This window comes from Crotalus tigris, unplaced genomic scaffold (genome assembly GCF_016545835.1).
Source record: "Crotalus tigris isolate CLP2741 ecotype Arizona unplaced genomic scaffold, ASM1654583v1 scf7180000020776.491700, whole genome shotgun sequence".
NCBI classification, from domain to species: Eukaryota; Metazoa; Chordata; class Lepidosauria; order Squamata; family Viperidae; genus Crotalus; species Crotalus tigris.
In genome coordinates, this window is record NW_024098174.1 from 339013 (window position 1) to 363085 (window position 24073).

The 24073-nt window shown below is 37.6% G+C and overlaps 1 protein-coding gene across 2 annotated transcripts; it reads left to right on the top strand.

Annotated features, from left to right (window-relative positions):
* Positions 1–2546: 2546 nt before the first annotated feature.
* Positions 2547–23947, top strand: CFAP97D1 (CFAP97 domain containing 1). 2 transcript variants are annotated; one of them, XM_039368428.1, is made up of 7 exons: positions 2549–3029; positions 5383–5453; positions 7970–8088; positions 14795–14918; positions 18050–18102; positions 22194–22262; positions 22466–23947. In XM_039368428.1, the coding sequence occupies exons 1-6, from the start codon at positions 2759–2761 to the stop codon at positions 22219–22221; spliced, it is 666 nt and encodes a 221-aa protein (XP_039224362.1). In that variant the 5' UTR covers positions 2549–2758; the 3' UTR covers positions 22222–22262; positions 22466–23947. The 2 variants fall into 2 exon arrangements, with proteins under 2 accessions (XP_039224361.1, XP_039224362.1); XM_039368427.1 differs by lacking the exon at positions 22194–22262 and having other exon boundaries at positions 2547–3029.
* Positions 23948–24073: the final 126 nt, after the last annotated feature.

Sequence of the window (24073 nt, forward strand, 5' to 3'; positions counted from 1 at the left end):
CATTACATGAAGCCAGTTGTTATGGATTGAATGCAATGGTTTATGATTAAGCATGATTACTTACTCAGCAAACCCATGATTAATTATTTAATGAGAGCCCATCATGTAACAATAAAACAACATACTAATTCAAAACTGCAGTCAGGGAAAAATATATATGCTATTCAAACCTTTTCTGAATATTATTCCTGTATTATGGTATACTGCCTAGAATCGCTCTTTTACAGATGAGCAGCTATATAAATGTGTTTAATAAATAATAATTAAAATCCTTTTAAAATGTATTATCTAATTAATACATTTTGAATTGCTACTTAGCTTTAGATTATTCAGAATTATTTACATTAAAGTGGGGAAGCTAAATCAATGTAGATAAATGTAAACATTGTAATTAAAATGAAAAAGGATTTGTAATCATGACCAACATAGCAAAAATCCATCTTTGTAACAAAACTTCAAATAAACTGCCAGAGAGGAATTCAACTGCTAAGAAGCTGCCCACGAAAAATCCTTCACAAATGCCCATCAGTTTCATATATGCGTAATGGAACATACAATACTTTAAGAAAGTGAATGAAGAGGAAAATTTGTAGCAATATCTTGACCTCTAGAATTTTAGGCTAAACAGCAGCATTTGGCAGACTGGGTAGATTTTATAAAGCAAAGCAGAATGAGATCTAGTTAGTATTGGATCAGGGTGATCTGTAGTCAAGGATATGAAAATGATGAATGCAATTGGAAGATCAAAGCCTCACCTCTTTCTATGCTCCTTTCTATGTGCCTCACTTCTTTCTGTGTGCTGCTGCCAACATTCCCAACTTTCCTGACAAGACATCAGGAGCTTCCGGCAGTTGGGAGTTGGAAAAGAATGATAGCCATGTTCCTACTGAGAGAACTCCATGGATTTGTCTATGAAAATTGAATTCAGCTCAAAGGAGATTGTCACATTTATGTAATTTATATAACATGTACTGTATAGAGACCTGGTTTTGTCTAGTGGTTAGGAGAGTGGATTAAGAGCTGGGTTCTGATGCCAATCAAACATGCAAACCAGCTGGGTGATCTTGGGCCAATGGTGGGATTCAGCTGGTTTGCACCACTTTGGCAGAACAGTAGCTAATTTTTTGTTGCCCCACCCAGAATGGACTTCCGGAATCCACACAGAGAACCAGTTGTTCACATATTTGAATCCCACTACTGCCTTGGGCCAATCCTTCTCAGCCCTGGGAAGGAAGCAGTAGTGAACTATTTCCAAAACTGCTGTTTAGGAAACTGGAGGGATGTGTCCAGGTAGTCACCAGAAATCAAATTTGACTTGAATGTAAGAGAGAAGGAAGAGCTGGGGACTCTGGACACACCATCATGAGCATTTTGAGCTTCACATGACATTCCTTGCTCAAGGATTTTTTCCTATCTGAGCTGTCTAGGTCTCCATCTCTTTCTGAAGACTACCCATCTAAGAAGAGTTAACTGAAAAAGGCCTGGAAACTTGCCTTTCTTCCCCTATCATGCAATATATCCAGTACAAATGTTTTTAAATATTTGTTAAAGGTTAGGAAACTGAACCTTAAATTAGGGATCCTTGCCCTTTGCCCTATTTTTATAAAATAGCCAGCATAGTTGGCATGGTGACTTAGAAATCTTTCATTTACCAGATGAACATACTTTCAAACAATAGACACAAAGTACATTGCCTATTGTCTTTAATTCCAAGATAAAGGTTGAGACCACTGATTTGTAGTACACCAGCTTCCTTGCATATTTATCCATTTAACTGAAAAATCTTCCCTCCCCCCCAAAAAAGGATCTGCTGGGGCATGGAGCATAATGTGACTCAAACACAAAGGATGAATATTCATGTTCACCTTATCTTAGAGATGGATTCCCATTTTTCTTTTCCACCTGACCTTAACCATTTCTATTTTTTTATGATCTCCTTATTAGAAGGAGATCCACTTGCTTCCTCCCATTGATTCTACTCTCTGCATAAAATTATCCTTTTTCCTCTGGTATCTTTACTAACAAGAGAAATCTTTCCATTGTGACATCATCGTTCTATCCATCATTCCATATTCTGTGTTGAACTGCCTTGGGTCCAGGTTCAAGTTCATCGTCACTTGTGGAAACTTACTACAGCCAATCACTTTCTTTCTCACCTGTTTCCCACCCAGCATTACTATTGTGAGGGTAAAATACAGAAAGCATCCCATGTGTGCCATCTAAAGCAGTTTTTATCATTCTCGGAAATTTTCAAATGTCTGAACATCAAGTTTCAGAATTCCCCAACCAGCAGAATTCTGAGAATTGATGTTCGTACATCATAAAGTTTTTGAGGATGAGAAACACTGATCTAAAGCTCTTGGAGGAGAGATAGAATTGACATCTCACAGACATTCTGTTTTTTTCCTTAGGTAGGTCACTGGTGAGGTATGGATGCATAACTCAGCTAACTTCCCAAATGTCAATTTTGTTTCTTGAATGTTTATATCTTGAGCCAATTTTCCTTGGTTTTAATTGCCAGTTGTAATAATCAGTTTCAGCCTAGGCCTCAGAATCGATAGAAAGGCTTTTTTTTTTTTTTGTCTAAGGATTCCCTGGCAGGTCAGGGATGGATGGAGTTGGTGTGCAGCATGGAAGGCAAAGGGTGATATAGAATTTTTCTTCCCACAGAGGTTAAGCTGAAGCTTTGCCTCTGAGCAATGTCACAACAATTGGGATGTGATTTGAATGCAACCCATGACAGGGAGCTTGTGACACAATGCTGTCTTCTTATGGCATTTCAGAGTCCGTGATGTCACACTGGAGCATCTATGGCAACCTTGGCCAAAGGGGAGGGGTGATGCAAAAGCCAAGCCCAGAGTTTTGTCTTTTTGTTTGGGATCTAAGAAGAGAGAGCAGCTGTGCAAAGATGAGCAGCTTAGAAGTCGTTACATTCCCCGTGGTCGTTGCCAATTCCAGGCAGAGACTCAACTTGGGAAAGAATAAATCCCGCACAGGAGAATTCACTTTTCGAGGCAAAATAGAATTGGGTAGGCTTCTTTTGCTTAGGGTTAAAATCTATAGAAAAGACTGAGGCAAACTTATTTCAAAGTCAAAGTCAGCCTTATGGCTTTCTGTTTGGGTCTGTATTCAACATAAACAATCAAAGATTGTCTGTCAGCCTTTAACAGTCCCACTGACATGATTGAGAAATGGGGGGAGGTGGTTACAAACAATAAGCGAGAGCTTGTTAGAAAGTGCACAGAATGAAAGACGGAAGAAAATGACCCAAGTAATAGTGTCTGTGCTTGTTTTGAATCGGAATGTGTGTCTACTTTAAAGCAAATCAAGGGCCACATTCTGAAAACAGATGGGTCTGAAACCATGGAGAGGGTGGAGCTTTTACGGGTGAAATATGAGACTTAAGCTTCCATAAACTTTTTTTTAAAATGTAACCTAGCGGGTTTGATCCTGTTCATTCTAAGTAAGCCACAGGGGCCATTGTTGGCCAATTGCACAATCCTCAGGCCATTTTTCTTTTTCCCTATTCCACCCGTTTTTCTGATGTCTTTTACTGTGTTTCAGCTCCTGGGATTTAGTTTAAAGGGCAAACAGTTGCCCAGCCTATTTTATTTTAGCTTAGTATGATCTGCAAATTGTCTGCCCACCCCTTAGTGTCTTATACAAACTATGCTTCTTTGAAGTTGTTTGACAGAATTTAGAACTTAATCAGGTAGGAGACTTACTAAAAGTAGAACAGAGCAAGAAAAAAGCGGAGCCCAAAAAATATGTATAATCTAAAACTAGTTTAGATGACACGATAGAAAGGCAATGTATGTGGGAGGAAGTACATTTTTCTACAAAACGAAGAAAAGCTAACCTACTCTTGCCATGTATTCATCAACATCGACTTTGTTCTAATAATTGCAAAAATCTTCATCCACCCCCTGATTATTTCCTATGCTTCCCCAAGTGGTTACTCCCTTTTGCAGTTGCTTCTCTCCCCCATTATTACAGTTCCATCACCTCCTGATAGCTGCTCACAAGCATGGCTGTCCTATTGCGATTAGCTTTTATTTGTACTTAGACTTGAGGACTATATTTCTACTGTTCAAAGGGGCTTGCAAAGCACAAAATTAAAATATCAGAAAGTATCAAACAACTATATCTTAAAATCACTGCACCAGTCCAAAACCACACAGAAACAATCACATTAAACTCTATGCAAAGAGCAGCTGGAGCAAATGGATCTTTAGGCATCTAAACAATTGTTTGGATATTCAACAATTGTTGAATGTCTAGTAAGATATTCCATATCTACAACCTACCTTTCTCTATTTCCTATAATTCTCAAAGGATTACTGTTCAATTAATCATAATTTTCAAAAATAATAAGACTGCCTATTCCATTTAGACCAACTGTGTTAATATCCACACATCTTGTCAAAGATAGAACAAAACAAACTGTAAAAGAGGGCTTTTGAATAAATCACTACTAATAGTCCTTGACTTACAACCACAATGGGGAACATAATTTCTGTTGCTAAGCTGTTTTAAGGGGAGTCATGTCTGATTTTAAAACCTTTTTTGCCATGATTGTAAAATGACTGACTGCAGTTGTTAAACGAATCATGCAGTTATTAAGCAAAACTGGCTTCCCCCATTTTCTTTGTTTGTCAGAAGCTGGCTGGGAAGGTTGCAAATAGTGACCACATGACCCCAGGACACTGTAACCATTGTAAATACATGCCAGGTGTCAAGTGCCCAAACTTTAATCATATGGCCATGGGGATGCTGTGATAGTCATAATTGTAAGGACTGGTCATAAGTCACATTTTTCAGTGTTGTTGTAACTTCAAATTAGCTAAATGAATGGTTGTAAGTCGAGGACTACCTGTATTGCCTATCTTTCCATTCGCTGGGTTTCCTAATAATTCATTGCTTAGTGTTCTATTGGATTCTTTCATATAGTTCTTGCATATGTTAATCATAGTTAGCTTGCAAGGCTCATACTCATTATGTTTCTACACTATACAGAATCATACAGAATAATAATAGCTTAACTGTATTTTAATTTATATGTTGTTTGAACAGAGTCTTAGATTTGCTTTGATGTGCAAACCTAAAACATTTGGTTAACTGACAAAACCATAATTAAGTTAGCCATGAGGATACATGATATGATAAACCTTCCTCTGATATCACAGAAATGTGAATGAATCAGATTATAGTATAGCTAAGAGGTATTTACCCACAATTAGGCCATAATTCAAGATTCTGTTATTGTAGCCTACCTTAATGATGTGCAGCTCTAATCTTCTGGCGGAGTTGATTTTCTGGTCTGGTCTACCTAGTGGGGCTGCCAATGTATCTTCACCCAAATATTTTATCTGCTTTCTCCAGCCAGGAGCAAGGTAGATAATAGTTCTCCAGATGCACAGATTCATCATTATTTCAAGGTCTCTAGGATACAGGTAAGGGAACCTCCTTTTGTTATGGATGCTACCCAGGGGATCTTTCATACTTAAATATTGGTATTTCTCACTTCCTTTTCTCTTCTGCCCCATAAAAATGAAGCAGCATACAGAATCCTTAACTTTTCTCTGCACTCCCTATTCTAGATACCAAATATGATTTATTTACTTTTCTTGAAAAACTTGTTTCCCCTTCCCCCAAATAGTTTAACTTTAAAACAGGATACTATCTAATGTTTACTGAGAATACAATCATTGAGGCAATTGAGATTTTTCAACTTAATATTTTATTGTTGTAGAATAATAGTGGACTATCTTAAATCAAGGATTTGTTTCTTTGGAAACAAATTCTACATTTGGTCTTACAGTGCAAGCACAGGCATAAAATCCATAGCAGCAAGTGCTGAGAGTCCAGGAATCAGCAGTGTGGAAAGGGTTAATATTCATCCCACAATACTTCTGGACTGAAACTGCTTTTCTTAGAAAAGAAAAAAAAATGAAGATAATTAGATAGCAATACATGCTTGTTCTAAGTTTCATTTGTTACCACCTATAAAGCTGGGTTCTTGTAATTAATCAATGGAGCTAATAAGATGTCAGTTTGGCCTAGCACATACAGGGTTCAAATGTCCAGATGAACATTAGATGGCAATAAAGATTGGTAACCCTACCTATTTGTCTATGGGAAGGCCTGTAAATAGTTCACAATTTCAAAACAGAGAAAAATAACAGCTAAACAATAAATCCATTATTTAAATACAGAAAGCCTCCATTTCAAACTAATAGAGATGGCAACTACTCTTATCTGAAACTCTAAAAAGATGTGACGTTTCCCAAGGTTACTAGATATTGTGATTTACTTATAAAACCATGGTTAACAAATCATAACCAAGTTCCAAGACAGATCATCTTCATCTAATGCTAGGTCAGCATTCAAAAATTTTCCATCCCAGTTTGATCTATTTAGAAGTAAACCAGATCCCAAGAGCTTGACAATATTAGAGACACCTCCAGCTTTTCTCAGGATACAATTATTTCTGGATCTTTTATTACAGAAGCAATATCAAATGTATTCATCCTAAAAATAAATCATACCCTTAAAACAGTATTGTTCAGAACTGTGATTAAAAAATAGGAACTGAAAGAGCTTATTATTTAGATTTATGCTCTTTTGGTAAGGCTAACCAAATGCTCTCTTTTGCTCAGAATTTAAAATGTCCCAAGATTGTGGAGCAAGATAGGACAGAGAATCCAAATGATCCTCAGAAAAGAAGCAATGTAATTAAGATATTAAATTGGAAGGAAAAAAATCCCTTCAGATTTTTTCCCTTTCTAGAATTTTACCAAACATTCTTTCCTATGTTAGCAGAATGATTGCCCAAAGTTATAAATGAAATTATTACATGTAGGAAGTGTGAGAGAAGAAAAGATAGCAACATCCACAGTCATAGAGAAGGAAAAAATGTACAAGAGTTTTCTGAAAGCTCTATACTTCTATTTCTATCATTACTTATCTCTGGCTAAGTTGGCGAAAGCTGATGACACTTTCAGTCTTCTGAGAACATCACATGACCTTTCCTTGGCCTAACTCAAGGGACTCATGTAATTTTCTTTCTCTTCTTAGTTATGATTAAATCTGTAGTAGCCCTCCCAAGTGGTTGCCCTCCAGATGTGTTTGAAAGCTGCCAACTACCAGAAAGCTGTCATGAATATTCATAACTGGATCCCACCAGATTGGGGAAGACAAAGCCGTATGATTTTGGGGTTAATAGGTTTGAGGGAGACCTGGGATTCTACATATTTCCACTCATCGTTGGAAAATTGAATTGTAATTCATGTTGATATAATATTACTGTAATATAGAAAAGCAATGGAAGTGAAACAAATTAAAAATGTCAATTGCATTGTATTATAATACATTAGTTTTTTTCTTTTTCATGATTTATAGTGGCTGCTTTTTCCCATTTTGCCGTTTCATTTTCTATGGTTTTATTGTTTTTTCTTTATTATTTTTTAGCTTATATCATTTTATTTTTTGATATATAGATTTTTGAAGCTTAAATGAAATAAAATGAATTATTTTTGTTCTTGTTATTACTTGCATCTTATATTGTTTCAGAAATCAAAGTAACCAGTTGATACCATAAAACTATTTGTCAGTCTGTCTGTTTGTCCAACCATCCATCCGTCCATCTAGTACAAATCCAGAGGATCACTAGGTGGCAGTAAGGAATTAGCGTTTTTGTAGTTAAATTGGGGAAAGAAGTTAAAACATTTGCATTTCGTTTTTAAAAAATTAGCCCCAATTTTCATTGTTATTGAGGGAAATACAGAAAGCTTTGCTATGTACTTGTTGGGGGAGAGAATCATAGGTTTGATCTTCCCATCAAGCTAAATGAAAATGGTTGGGAAAAAAGGTGTAACAAAGTTGGCCCAGGGCTAGGAACATGGGATGAAGTCGACAAGAGAAGCAAAACACAAACATGGTTTTAACCAGCTGATCTCTCTTTCCACAGGATGCCCAGCGGAGGATTGGGCAGCTTGAACAAGAAAATAAATCCTTGTCTAAACGTCTAGCTAATATATACCACGGTTCAGGTATGGTTGATTGCTGGAACGAGTACCAACAAAAGAGGTGAGCAGGGGTGACCTAGCAATGTTTTAATGCAGCAGCCACCACTGCAGCATTTAAGCTACTATCAAGCAAATATTCTGGCATAAGGTTATGTTGGAAAGCAGTTCTTCTGGATGCCTGAAGAACCTAGGGGCATCTGGGAGAGGAGGGGTGTCAAAAAAGTCAAGAGGGCAGCTGCACCTACACAACTGAAGCCCTACCCCTTTTTAATAGCATGATGACAAATGCAAAAACAAAACAAAAAAAGATGTTCCGATTGCACAATTGCAGTTTCCATCTTGACCATTCCTTCACATTGACCCCAACACGCTGAGGGTGGAAACTTTTCACCTTTCATGGGTTGGGGAAAGAGCTGTAGTAGCTGGGTAATAAGAGACAGCCTGTGGCACCATGCCAAACAATTTCATTACAGCAGTATTTCTCAACCGTGGCAACTTTAAGATAAATGGACTTCAACTTCCAGAATTCTCCAGCTGGCGTGGAGCTGAAGTCCATCATCTTAAAGTTATCCAAGTTGAAAAATTCTGCATTACAGGGATTAGACAAATTGGTTTGGCTTTTTAACTGGATTATGCTACAATATTCATATGTTCTTCCTAAAAATGAAAGAACTATTTTGGACTGCTAATTTTCATCCGTCAAAATTCACCAGGAGAGGAAAGCCTTTTGGTCACTTCCATAGAAGATTAGCACCAAACTAGTCTGATAATGCTGTGTTTCTTCTTTAATCATACATCATTGCTCTTATCTTACCCTCTGTCCAAGACTGAAGCAGTCTTATAGTGATCCTTTCTGTATTGCAAAACACCCTTTTTCTGCTTAATTTGACACAAAGCCATGATGTGTAAATTTTATTCTACTTCTCCACTGCACATTTCACAGGCAAGTGTTTGGGTGACCAGGCCTGCTTGAGCAATCATTGCTAAATCCCAGCAGAAATGCTTCTATTGTAGGAGAGCACATGGCAAATACATCATTCAGCTCCATTGTAAGTTCAAATGTTACTGAGTGAGTGGTTGTTAAGTGAGAACTCTTCAGAAGGGCCAGGACACACTGCAGCACCAAAGCACTAAGAAAAGCAGAAGAAAAATGGCTGCTTGACATCTTTCTCCATAATGGCTACCCCCAAACCTTTGTATTCCAACACACATCACCCAAACCACCACACACCACACAGCTGATCGCCAGGCAAAAATGAACCCTACCATACATAAAAGGGGTGTCAAAAATGACAGCCAGAATTCTCCAACTCCAAGGAATAGTGATAGCCCACAAACCCAGAGCCACACTCCACCAGGAATTATTTAGAATGAAAGACAAGATACAGAAGGGTGAAACAAGAATGCCATCTACAAAATCAACTGTAACGATTGCAACCATTTCTCCGTGGGACAACATCACATCAGTTAAAAACCAGGATCCACGAACAGTCAAATGATATGATCCCAAATCCCTAATCATTACCCACACTGACACCAGTTCAACTGAAGCAACTCCAGTTCAATTGGAGCAACACTAAAATCATTGGCCATGCTACCACCTGCCACGCTCAGGAGTTCATCAAAGCCTGGCACTCCACAAGCAATTCCGTCAACAGAAATATTGATCTACAACCAGAATTGAAATCAATCAAACAGCCAACCCTCAAGCCCAACAGTTCACCTTCCAATGACCCTGACCTGACATAATCTCCCCATCACAAGACCCATTACCAGCCTCCCACTGATGACTCACTCCTGACTCAGTGATAATTCACATCCTCCAAGGACCCTGACCTGAAGTACCTCCCCATCACAAGTCTCTCTCTGATGACTCACACCTGGCCCGTCACAATACCCTCGCTTGACACTCCCACACCTGAAGCCCTTATATAAGTAGAACACTGACACAGACATTCACTCAACACCATTGAAGATGTTACCTTGCCTGGTAATGAAACGTTCGGAAACCAACCTTCAAGCTCAGAGAACAAACCTTCACTCTCATCTTACACCCGAGCTACAGATATTCATCACTATTGTAAATGAAAACTACCTGTATTGTCATCAGCAATATTTTTAAAAAATTAAGAAAGAAAAAGAGTCAAATATAAAATTTAAAATATAAAAGAAAATCAGCAAAAATGTAGGGAACACTTGTTCCTTTCTTTGCTCAAAGGGTAAGAAAATATGCTACTTAAGCAAAACCACCCTCCTCCTTCATTTTAGCAGAGGATGTCTCTAAATCAGGAATCCCCAAATTCTTTAGCTCATCAACATCTTCACAAAATTTCAAATTGTTTATCAATCCACATTATATGAAAATGTTTTAATACATGCTACTCTAGCTAACTGTGCAACAAACCATAATAATAATAGAAGAAGGAGAAGGAGAAGGAGAAGGAGAAGAAGAAGAAGAAGAAGAAGAAGAAGAAGAAGAAGAAGAAGAAGAAGAAGAAGAAGAAGAAGAAGAAGAAGAAGAAGAAGAAGAAGAAGAAGAAGAAGAAGAAGAAGAAGAAGAAGAAGAAGAAGAAGAAGAAGAAGAAGAATAAGAAGAAGAAGAAGAAGAAGAAGAAGAAGAAGAAGAAGAAGAAGAAGAAGAAGAAGAAGAAGAAGAAGAAGAAGAAGAAGAAGAAGAAGAAGAAGAAGAAGAAGAAGAAGAAGAAGAAGAAGAAGAAGAAGAGGAAGCCACCAAACAGTGACTCACCCAAATGGAAGATCAGGTTGGAAAATGAGATCAGCAAGCTGAGATCACAGACAAACAAGGTAGAACAGATGAAAGAAAAGAAGCTGAAGAACAAGAAAACCAAATAAGACCTTATCAAGAAATATCACCTAGAAATGAAGATCAAGGAAGCACTGGAAATAATAAAGCAGTAAATAATACCTATAGCCAAGAATATTAACAGATACAAAACTCAAATGGCAAATTACAGTATAGGCAGAGTCTCCAATTTCAATCCAATTAGAAAGTTTTTACCAATCCATCAATGGAGAGACTCCAGTGAATCAGTCAACCTCTGACAAGGAAGAAACAATGCAGTTTTGGGCACAGATATGAGATAACTCATAGAAATACAACAAGAACACAGCTGGTTAAAGGAAGTGGATAAGAATAAAAAAGGTGAGATGAAAAAAATTATAATAATAGCATAAATGTCGGAGAAAAGAGCAAGAAAGATCAAGAATTTGTCAGCACCTAGTGAATATGAACTGCATGGATTTTGCTTAAAACATTTGATCACTCATTGCCAAGCAGTTTAACAACATACTACAAGGAGGTGAAATTGAAGAATGACTAACATCTGGCAAAACCTACCTGAAAATGAAAGAACCAGCAAAAGGAACAGCACCAGGCAACTATAGATTGATCAGCTGCTTATCAACAACCTTCAAATTGCAAACCCGTGTGGTACAGTCCAATAACATCTAGTTGAAAACAAGTTCCTTCCACCTGAGCAGAAAATAAATAGCAGAGGAATAAAAGATTGACTCCTAATTGACAAGATGAGTTTTGGAAAATTGTAAGAGAAAAAAGACCAACTTGAATGTAACATGGAAGGATTAGACTCCCTGGATAGACAATCAAGTGCCTAGAAATGACAAGATTCAGTAGAAACATCAGAAACAAAGATCAATGGTACAATGGAAGACATGGTTACTGGTTAATGGTGATAGATTAAAGGAGGTTAATATCATAAATATTTCAAGGAAACTCACTACTACTTTTTTTTGTTGCACTGATTCCTCTGTCAATAATACTGAACAAGTCAGGTCATGGCTATCATCAAAAATATCTGCCAGGCCACCTCCTATAAATGGATGATCACAAGCTGTATGGAAAAAATACCATCTGAAACAGAATAATTGATTAATACTGTCCAAATATATAGTCAAGATATTGCAATGGGGTTTGAACTGGACATACTCAGCATTAACTGGGGGGAAATAGTGAAAACTGGAGGAATCAAGATGTCTTATGGATATAATATCAAGAGTCTGGATGAAGATGATCACTATAAATACTAGTGGATCTTTCAAGTTAACAACATCAAGCACACTGAAGTCAAGAAAAAAGTTAGGCATGAATACATCAAGAGAGTGAAAAAAAATCTTAAAGTCCAAATTCAGTGGAGGAAACGCCATCTAGGCAATTAACAACTGAGCAATTCAAGTCATTAGATACACAGTTGGAATCGTGGACCAGACTCAGTCAGAATTAAAAGTCCAAGAAAGGAAGGCCAGAAAAAATAATGACAATGAATCCTATCCTTCATCCTTGCAGTGATGTTGACAGAGTCTACTTACCAAGGAAAGTTGCAACATCAGACCTTTGAAGAAAAAAAGGGCATTGGAAGAATATCTGAAGAACAATGAAGAAGTTGCACTGATACTAGTTTATCAGGTAGGCTTACTGATTACTGGAGAGATCAAAATGGCCTACAAGAAAGGCCAAATGAACAATAAGAAAGAAATGTAGGAAAATAAAGTATTACATGGCCAGTAACAAGCAAAGTAAATAATAACAAGAGCTCACAATGGCAGGAAAATTGAAGAAAGAGACATGTAGGCTAATCCTGACTGCACAAGACCAAGCTTTAACAAATGCATATAAAATCAGAACTGAGAGACAGTGACAGACAACAAGTGCTACCTCTGCAAAGAAACTAAAGAAACGGGGAAACACTTGATTAGCTGCTGCCAGGAGATCACATAGACTGACTACAGGCAATGGCATGACAAAGTAGCAACAATAGTGGAAGAAATACCACTCGCCTGCAAACAAGAACTGATGGGACCATAAAATTGAGAAAGTAATAGAAAACTAAGAAGCAAAATTATTCTGTGATTTCAGAATTCAAATAGACAGACACCTGCCACATAACATCCCAAAGTTAACAATTGTAAATAAGAAAGACAAAGATAATGAATATGACAGTACCCGAAGACAGCAGAGTAAAAGAGAAGGAACTGGAGAAAATAACAAAATTCAAAAACTTGCAAAAAGAAATAGAATGATTGTGGCAAAAGAAAACCAAGGTAGTATCAATAGTGATAGGCACCTTAGATACAATCCCAAAACAGCTGGCATACCACTTGAACCATTAGCATTGAAAAAAATCATCACTGATCAATTGCAAAAGGCAAAGTAAATAATACTCAGAACAGCTTACATCCTACAATGACATCTTTAAAACCATTAAACGTCAACATCCCAGGTCCTTAGTCTGAATATCTGGCTGACTGTGCAATAAACCATATAATAATACAGGTAAAACTCAAAAAAAAAAATAGAATATCGGGCAAAAGTTCATTTATTTCAGTAATGCAACTTAAAAGGTGAAACTAATATATGAGATAGACTCATTACATGCAAAGCAAGATAGTTCAACCCATGATGTGTTATAATTGTGATGATTATGGTTTACAGCTCATGAAAACCCCAAATCCACAATCTCAGAAAATTAGAATATTACATGCAATCAATAAAACAAGGATTGTACATAGAACAATATCGGACCTCTGAAAAGTATAAGCATGCATATGTACTCAGTACTTGGTTTGGGCTCCTTTTGCAGCAATTACTGCCTCAATGCGGCGTGGCATGGAAGCTATCAGCTTGTGCACTGCTGAGGTGTTATGGAAGACCAGGATGCTTCAATAGTGGCCTTCAGCTCTTCTGCATTGTTCGATCTCATGTCTCTCATCTTTCTCTTGGCAATGCCCCATAGATTTTCTATGGGATTCAGGTCAGGCGAGTTTGCTGGCCAATCAAGCACAGTAATCCCACAGTCATTGAACCAGGTTTTGGTGCTTTTGGCAGTGTGTGCCTCTCCATTCTTCCTCCAGACTCTGGGTCCTTGGTTTCCAAATGAGATGCAAAAGTTGCTCTCATCAGAAAAGAGGACTTTGGACCACTGAGCAACAGACCAGTTCTGTTTTTCTTTAGCCCAGATAAGACTCTTCTGACGTTGTTTGTTGTTCAGGAGCGGCTTGACAAGAGGAATACGACATTTGAAGCCCATGTCCAGGATCCGTCTGTGTGTAGTGGCTCTTGATGCACTGACTCCAGCCCCAGTCCACTTCTTGTGAAAGTCCCCAACACTTTTGAATGGCCTTTTCCTGACAATCCTCTCCAGGCTGCGGTCATCCCTGCTGCTTGTGCACATTTTTCTTTCACACTTTTCCCTTTCACATAACTTTTTATTAATGTGCTTTGATACAGCACTCTGGGAACATCCACCTTCTTTTGCAATTACCTTTTGAGGCTTTCCCTCCTTATGGAGGTTGTCAATGATGGTTTTATGCACAACTGTCAGGTCAGCAGTCTTTCCCATGATTGTGATTCCTACTGAACCATTCAAAGGATCAGAAACCCTTTGCAAGTGTTATTGGACACTTTGAGCCTAGACTATTGAACCTTTTCACAATATTCTAATTTCTGAGATTGTGGATTTGGGGTTTTCATGAGTTGTAAGCCATAATCATCTCAATTATGACACGTCACGGCTTGAACTATCTTGCTTTGCACGTAATGAGTCTATCTCATATATTAATTTCACCTTTTAAATTGCATTACTGAAATAAATGAACTTTTGCACATATTCTAATTTTTCAAGTTTCACCTGTAGATAGTCCCATCAAACCTTGGGTGTCAATATTAACCACTTTGGAGAACTACAGTGTTAACCCTCACATCTTACATGAGCTTTTTTGGGGTTTTGCAGTGTGTTCCGACAGAAGCAGAATATAGAACTTGTAAGGATTACTCTGGAGAACCAGGCAATTCTTAAAAGACTTCGAGACAGAAAGGCAACCTATGACAGGAAGCAATGCGAAAAGGATTGGCAGGCAAGTGCATCCTTTCCCAGGGTTTCAAAAGTTCAGCTTTCCATGTCTCACCAGTAGAGCAATGTAAGAATCTGAAGGCCCTTATTAGTGTAACCTCAGCCTTCTCAAACCTGGTATCCTCTATATCCTCAGTGTTTCTTAATATTGGCAAATTTAAAATGTGTGGACTTAGCTCCCAGGATTCTGAGAACTTAAGTCCATACATCTTAAAGTTGCCAAAGTTGAGGAACTCTATATGAATCAGACATCAATTCCCATCATCCCCAACCATCTGGAGGATGCCATGTTACAAATTACAGAAATCTAAGAATATTCTCACAAGTGAAACAATGGAGGGCAGCAATATAGCAAGTTTAATACATAAAACTAGAAAAAAGTTTTTTAAAAGAGCAAAATATAGAGTTTTTTCTCTCTGTGCCACTGTACTTACCCAGTTTGCTTCTTCCACCCACCCCAGTCTGAACAGTAACAACACAGAGATAAAAGACAGACTGTAACCTCATGCTGTGATCTCTGTTTGGCAGCTGAACCAATTTATTTCTGGTTCATCTGAGGAGGTCTTTGAAACTGAAGTAAAACTAATCTTTTCTTTGAAATATTGTGGCTGTATAGAACTTGTGGGCAATCTGTTTCTCAATTTGCAAGACTATTTTTCATCTCACCCTCTAACTTCTGGACAGGAAGAGTAAGCAGATCCTAGCAGGGCTTTCTAGGGGAAGCTTGACTTTGCAGAACCCCATCACAAGTACAGATTGTTTTGCAACTGTTCCAGACAAATGCCCACAACTAATATTAGGAGATCAGGGCAGTGATTCAGTGACTCCTTTGCTCTTAAGATTCTGAAACTGGCTAAAATGTCTTCACACTGCTTTTGATCAATTAGGGGATGGAACAATAGAGTTGTAAACATGCTCCTAAATTGGGGCATTGGTGCAAACTCAAGAAGCATTACATTCTCTCATTCTAAAAGCAATCACACTGAAACTAGAAAATAAGTTGAGCCCAAGACTTTGATTAAAAGTTGTCTAATATCTACATATCCAAGCAATAAAAATAGATTTCTTCTAACTTCATTAGCACTGTAATTCTCTTCTAGCACTTGAGAATGCCATCATTTGGGATGGGGAAAGAAGGAGAGGTAGGGAGAACCAATTTCTGACGTGCTTATGTAGGAGGCAAATGTTCTTACTATGTCATTAGCAGCAAGGGAGGTACAGGGTTTGCATCCTCCATGTCACCTTGGAACCTTCTCCCCTCCTTCTTAGTCTTGTTAGGGTAAAATGCTGCCAGCCTAAGTTTCTTTGCAGGAATTAAAATTGCTTCCCAAAGTCAAGCAGCATCTCCTTAATGTCAACAAGCCTCCCACAGAAATGAGAAGAAGGCAGATGGCCCAGCTGCAACTTTTGTCTTAGGGAAAATAGGAAAAAAAAAATGTTGCTTCTTTGTTTCTCATATGAAAAACAGAGACTGCAGAAATGCATTATCACAGATTTTCGCTGGAACTTCAAGGCAATGTTTGCATGACATATTTCCCCATGCTTACTTTAAACATGGTTTGCTTGTTTGACCCATTTTTCTGGTTTGGGATGTCATGCTAGAGTAAAATGTGATTGACTGATTTGTGAATTGATGTATTGTATAAACACAGCCCAGTTTTAGTCTTTCTTCCATGTCTGGGACATTCTTTGCCAATGTCTTTTTCTTCTTTTTAAAGCTGATTTGCTTAAAAAATATCTTTGAGAACCATTAGTCAGCCCTTCCATTCTTCAATGGTTAACTTAACTGTTACCTGAAATCCTGAAAGCCCCACCCCAAAGAAAGTCATCTCTGTGTGAAATCATCAAGAATCTTTCCTTGTCAGAAACCTAGAGTCAGGTTTAAATGTGATATAAAACGTTACTTGATGGGTTAAAAAGGCTTTAGAGATTTTGTCTGATTTAATAATGAAAGAAGGATGAGAATTGATTGATATCATAGCTGATAAGTATTAGGGAGCAAAATTGTTTAGGGGTTAAAAAGATTTTATAGACGTAGAATGATGAAATGATAGAACACGTGTTCAAAAATAGATACGTGCTTTTTTTTGGAACTGATGAAATGATAGAATATATTTTTAAAAAATAGAACTGTAATTGTTGGATTTATATTGTTATTTTAAACGTGAAAAATAGGCTGTAACAGAGAGAGAGTAAGAGCCACTTGTGATAGAGGAAAAAATTAGTTTTAATGAACCATCTATTATTAAGGATACCTGAAATCCCAACTATATGTCTATTGAAATGTTACTGGAATAAGACAATTTCAGTTAGTAAAGCTTAAAACAGGATATAGATGATCATAATTGCAAGGTGATTGAGGATTTTTGTTTGATTGAACTTTATCTAAAATTGTATTAATTTTAATAAGTAACATTATTCCTTACAGAGAGCAAATTGTTTATAATTAATTTGAGCTATACGTATATGACTTTGTTTTTGAATGATTTGACACTCTGACCACCACATTGTGTCCTAAGCTTTTGTATAAAAAAATGGGGAAAAAACCAATAAAACTTTTATTTTTTAAAAAAAGAATCTTTCCTTGTCTAAGAGAAGACTCGGTCACTGATTGCAATTCATCACAGGGAGGGAGACAATATGTTAAGGTGTTGGTAGGTTGAGCTTCTGTTGAATCACTCAATATAATTATCCTATGTATCTGAGAATATATTTAATTCCCATAAATTCATTGTTTCACAGCAAGAATAAACTGGTGCAATAGAAATGCAAATGAAGATCCTTCTTACTTAAAACAGGTGCTATTTGTGAAAGAGAGAAAGTTTGGCATAATGGTTAAGGCATCAGCCTTGAAACTGGGAGACTGGAGTTCTACTCCTGCCTTAGGAACAAAACCAGCTGGGTGATCTTCAGCCACACTCAGGCCTAGGAAAAAGGAAGCAAAAAAAAATCTTCTAAATCTTGCCAAGAAAACTGAAGGAACTGCAGTCAGCAGTTTTGAAGTGGCCATTTTTTTTATTTTTATTTTTTTGCTAAAACTGATGCAAGGTAGTAAAGTGTTATAAGGTGTTTCAGCTGTTCTCTCAGGCTACTGAGGCATCACAGTCACTTTTTTAAAATTGTTTTCTTCTGTAGAATTCCAGGAATTATGTGAGAAACACTTCTCGTTTTCCAGTATCAAATCAAGAGTAAGTATAAAACACTACCTAGACCAAGATCCTTTGGACAAAGGTGTGGCTTTGTATTTGTTTTATGGATACTGAGGGCCAGGACAGTGTGTGCCCAAGATATTTTTCTGGACACTTGTCAGTTTCCCTGCATCAGTCTTTTCCTTAAATAATAATATCAATAAAAACAACTATAGAGAAGTTGGTGAATTGCTAAAAAGGGGGGGGGAGGGGAACTAGCCCTCTAGTATATCTTTATTTCTTAAAATACTCCTGCATGCCTCTCACATGGGCTCTCTCAGAAAAGAAAAGTAATGGTGTGAAGCTGCTGGCAGGGCTTCTTCAGAAGTGTTCTCTCCTGCCCCTCCCAATAAACAATGGGAAGCTTGAGGGTGGTAGGGGCATCAGGATGGGAGAATGAAGGTAGCTAAGATCCAGCCACTACTTCAGCTGCTAGTATTTGAATATATCCACCTGCTCACCCATATAGGCTTGACCGCTTGCGCCCTCTATAACAGCAATTTCTGGAAAGCGTCTGCAACATCTACTCAAATGATACATTGTCCACTTATTTTTGTTTTATTTTCTCCCAAATCAGACAGAGGCATACAAATGTCACCATTATAAATGTTTTCTAACAAAAACCCAGATCTGAAATTGCTGATCTTACAGAAAATTGTTAGGATGGGGACTGTGGAGTGGGAAGGTCTGTATGTTGTGTAGTTTTTCTTGCCCAGATGTATAATAAAGGTTTTAAGAACAATTTGTGGATGCTCCTGCAAAATGATTACTAGGCACTGAAGCAGTGTTTTTCAACCTCACCAGTTTTAAGAAGTGTGAAATTTAATTTCCAACATATTGGCTGGGAAATTCTGGGAGATGAAGTCCATATATCTTAAAGATGCTGAGACTGAAAAACATAAGAGTTGAAGGGATTTAACCATTTATACAATGACATGGTTACTTACAAATAGAGCCAACTATAGATTGTAGGTCAAGTAAGCACTGGTTTAGGGGCACCAAATTTTAGGGGGTACCAAAACGGAAAAGATTTCTAAAAAGAAAATGCAATTAAAAAGAAAATGCAGTGATAATGCACTCCATCAGCCAGCACTCCTGTTTAAGGCTTAAATATAATTTTACACAATTGTTGCTATATGATAGCAACTATATGAAATAATTACAATTATTGTATAAATTGAGTGAAAATATCCAAGAAAAGAAAAAAGACTTTTCCAGGACTGGAAATTATAACTATAAAGCTCAAAAAGTTGGAGAAAACAGAGAAATAAGATGGTATTTGAAATTCCTAACAGAAGTAGATGAGTCAAGCCATTTGGTGCCTAGGAATGTCTAAAATCTAAAATCATCAGACACGTCCAGGGAAGGGATTTTTTTAAAAAAAAGTCAACATGGGGGCCCACACAATCAAAGCCCTACTCATGTACAAAATGGGTGGGAGTCTTTGATTATACTTCTGTTGAGACCCTCTTGGTTTTCTTGACTTCCCCCATGGGGACTACTGAAAATCATTAATTTACCAAAAAGCTACCTACAGCTCTCCCTTTTTATAATATATATAATTCACTTTTCTACAGTTCCTGATTGCTTTTATTCATTTTCTGGGCACGGCAGCAGATTTTCAAACTGAGTTCTGCCCTCCAACCATCTAGGGTTTTTATTTTCTATTAAATATTTTTGTGTGGCCATGTGGTTATTTTTAAACACTTAAGTTTGGGAGCTAAGTACAGGTTGACTATCCCTGAATAGGAAAATAACTAGTCTTTACAATGCCAGAGTGAATTCTTAAAAATCAACATCCAGCTCATATATAGTCTGCCTCCTCCTCAAGAAATCATTGCTGGATCTAACATGATTTGCATCCTGTCCCCAACCTTCCCTTTTAAGATAGTTCAAAGGATCCCGAGGGAAGCAGATTATCTGGACCCTTTTTAATCTGCATTCAGACCAGGACATAAAAACAGCATTAGTTACACTTGATGACCTTTGAAGGGAATCAGGATTGCGAAGGGAATGCATTGATCCTGGCCTTCTTTGATCTCTCAGCAGTTTTTTATACCACTGAGCGTGGTTTACTTCTGCACTGGCTAGGGAGCTGCAAGAGACACAATATTACAATGATCCTCCTCCTTCCTCCAGGCAGTTCTAGTTGGCACTGGGAGGGGGAGTGGTCTAATCCTAGACTCCTGTTTTGTGGAGGTACCTCAGGACTCTCTCCTCTTTTCCTTAACTTCTACCTGAAACCGAGGAGGAGGAGGAGGAGGAGGAGGAGGAGGAGGGAGGAGGGGAAGGAGAGAGGGTGGGTGTTTCCTGTTCTCAGCTCCTCCTCAAAGTGCAAGTGATGACTATGGTTGGGAGGACCTTCACCAAGCTTCATCTTGTATGCCAATTATACTTGTTCCTGGATTGGCTATCATCTTGCCTTTGTCGTCTCCCAGTTGTGCTATTGCAAGTATTCTACTTCGGATTGCCCTTAAACTTTATCTTTATGTATTTGTCTTTATGTAGTAGAATTTATCACTTTACTTTTATGTATTTTGTGTGCAATCCAGAGTCACTTTTCTCCAGGTCTGATGGCTTTATCAATCCAATAAGTAAATAAACTAATTTATTAAATAAATCCTCCAAAGAGGATTGCAAAATTAAGAAGGGAGTGTGAACATTCATGGACCCTCATCAATTTTTCCTGTCCCCATTTATGATCTTATATGATGTGCCGTAGGCATAGTGGGAGCGTTTGTGTTCACTGATCTCTGACAGCACAACAGATGTCTATGGTTTGCTATTTTGTTGCAAAAATGGGAGATGGTCAGGGCTTGAGTTATATTCACTATAGACTAGGATGGTGTTCTTTAACAGTCCCCATTCAGGAATTCCATGAGATGAATCTTCATTGAGTTTTTGAAGCACTATAGAGAGAGCTGACCTGCACTATTTAACAAGCAAAACTTGCTCCTGTAGAGAGGAAAATTCCAGCAATGCTCAAAATCAGAAAGCCAAAGAATGAGCCATCTCTCTATCACCTACCTTGTTAATACCCATCTTGTCAAGACTGCTTTCATTCTAGCAGAGTGCCTGCACTCATACCCAAGGTGCTGTTCCCCCCCTCCCCATAAAGGCTTTTAAATCAGGTTGGCTTATTCATAAAACCCCATGTGGATTTGCCAGTGGCTTTGAATGAAACCTATTTGTCAATTGGGAATTGAATTCAGTATTCAATTCACTTTCTACAATCTGGCACCTTTCTGGAGTGCTGATCCTAGAAACCTCCGTTCTTGTTATAGGCCTTGAACATTCTGGAGTTTGCAGGCTAACATATCTAGAAATGCCTTAGACATATTTTTGTTCTGACCACTATGTATGTATGTCTTAATGGTTTAGGACAGTGTCTCTTAACTCATCATGCTGGCTGGGGAATCTTGGGAATTGAAGTTCACACATCTTAAAAGTTATTGTGATTGAGAAACTTGGTTTAGAATACTGCGTATTCATATTGCCATCTTAACTCTGCTCATATTAGTCTATTTTCTGGGTTCACACTAAATATTTTTTGGGTTCAGATCATACAAAGAATTGGGTTTACATATGTGATAAGCCAACAAAACCTAAATAAGCCTATCTTATTGTGCAGATACAGAAGTGTTTTACTGCAAAAACTTTCAACTGACTTGTGTACATTCAGTGCTATCTGTACTGAACTAGTGACCCCCAAATTTGTTAGCAGTGCTACTCTCTGCCCACCTGCTCGATGGAATTCCAAGAATTATAGTCCCAGTGTACCTAAATGGAAAAAGCACATCCACATTAATGCTAGTACTCGTGATCAGGCATATACAATGTATGAGAGCCACTTTGCTCTAGTTAAAGCACAAGATTAGAAACTAGGAGACCGTGAGTTCTAGTCTTCCCTTTGGCATGAAAGCCAGCTGGGTCAGTTTGGGCCAGTCGCTCTCTCTCAATCCAATTCACCTCATGCGATTATTATTGGGGGGGGGGGGAAATAGGCTTGCTACCTTGAATTATTTATAAATATAATAAAGGTAGGATGAATGAATCAATGAATATTCTAAAGGTCTAAATACATTCTTCAGCCAAAAGAACCTTAGGAACCGTCACTGAGGAACCCTTGGGAGAGCTTGGACACCAGCAGTCAAACCCAGGTGATTGAACTTCCTAGTGTTCTAACTTTAAAGTAGTCTTCTGCCTATGTATTTCTTTGTCTGGATTTGATTTATACAGAGTCTGTTTGGGAGAGAAATCAATCCATGCAGCTCAGTTAATACAATCCTCCAGTCGCCCCTTTAAAATGTGAGTTTCTAGACTGACTAAATATCCTAACATGTCTCTTTTAAATTTATTGCAGGAAACTAGACAATGTGAGGAATAACAAGCCGCTTAGGATTACTCAAAATACACCGTCTAGCTGATAGTAATGTCAACACTAGCTATGATCTTCATTAAGGTTTTAAAATAAAACAAGTGGCGATGAAAAGGCACATCATGAAATGTTTGCAAGTATTAAGATGCATTCCATACACATACATCACACACAGGATGTGTGTTCACATTTGCAGAAGCCAACATGGAAGCTATGGAAAGCTCAATTTTCAGCCATGGACTCTCATCAGGAAAATTGCAAGTAAATAACCAACAAGTCCACTGCAAGATATTTCCCACTATATGATTTTGAAATATGCTGCTTTTTTCAGGATGTTCAGCAAGATATAAATTCTTTATGGTTTTTCTGAGGGGCTTTTAACCTTCTGAGGCTGAGCACATAATTACTCTTTTCAACCCACTTCCAACAATAGTAGTAGTAAGCACTCCTACCTACGTGGCCTACTTACCTGCACATTTACACCAGTTTTGTTTTTTTAGAGATGGAACTAGGATGCAAGTCCAAAGAATTACAGCCAGAAGAGGCAGAGGTTCCTCCACACATATGTACAAGAGCAGAAAATGATTTGTGGAAGTAGTAAATTGCCCGTCAATACCATAGGCAATTCAAGCTAACCCCATTTATAGCACTTTTCTTTTAGAATATATTTTACAGTATTGGCATTAGCAGATTGCTGGATATATGTATTGCTGCAGATACTTATTTCCTAAATATGTAAATATCTAATTATTAAGAATCCAAAGTTACTTAGCTACCTTGTATAGCTGGGACATCTAGTCTTAATGCCCAGATCAGGAAAAAAGGAAAACAAGGGAAAGGGGGCACGTGAGGGAGGGGCAAACATTTTTAAAGAAATATTGGCTTGGATTTGACTTGCATAATGCATGCTATGTATGTAGGTACATTGGTATGAACAGATAGAGATGGAGGTCCAAGTAAGGTGACTAAAATGAAAAGGAGAAAAAGGTGAAAATTCACCACTTTCAAATGGCTACAGCTGCTGTTGCTACTGCTACTACTACATTTGTGTTGAAAGAATTAGGTGGTGACTAATGAGAGTTTTAAAAGATGTTTGGAGAGTGCTAAATCACAGAAGACTGGTGTAGGTCTTGTTGATTTCCACAGATTGAATTAAAGCAAAGTTAACTACTGTACAATCATTTAACCACACATATTCCATGACTTCAGTTTTCTGATATAAATTCCCCCAAACTTTTTTCCTCTCTATGTCAGCCTAAAACTTAGAATTGAAAGGGGGGTACCTAAAGTAGGAAGGAATTCACATTTGTCTACCAGAAAGCTAGATTTTTGTGTTTTAAATATATATAATTGAAAATAGCCTGCATGTTGGAATAGGGTGCAGGATTTTTTTCATTGTAAATCCTTTCTGTGAGATTGGCAGTATTCTCCAGTAGCTGCTTTTTTGTTTCAAACAGATATTTTCCAAGGAAAAATTATAAGGTAGCTGTTTTCATGGAAGGCAGGTAAGTTGACATAGCAATGAATACTGAAACAAACTCACATTTAAAGTTGTACTTTCTTCCAATGGTACAAAAGAATTAAAAAATATAT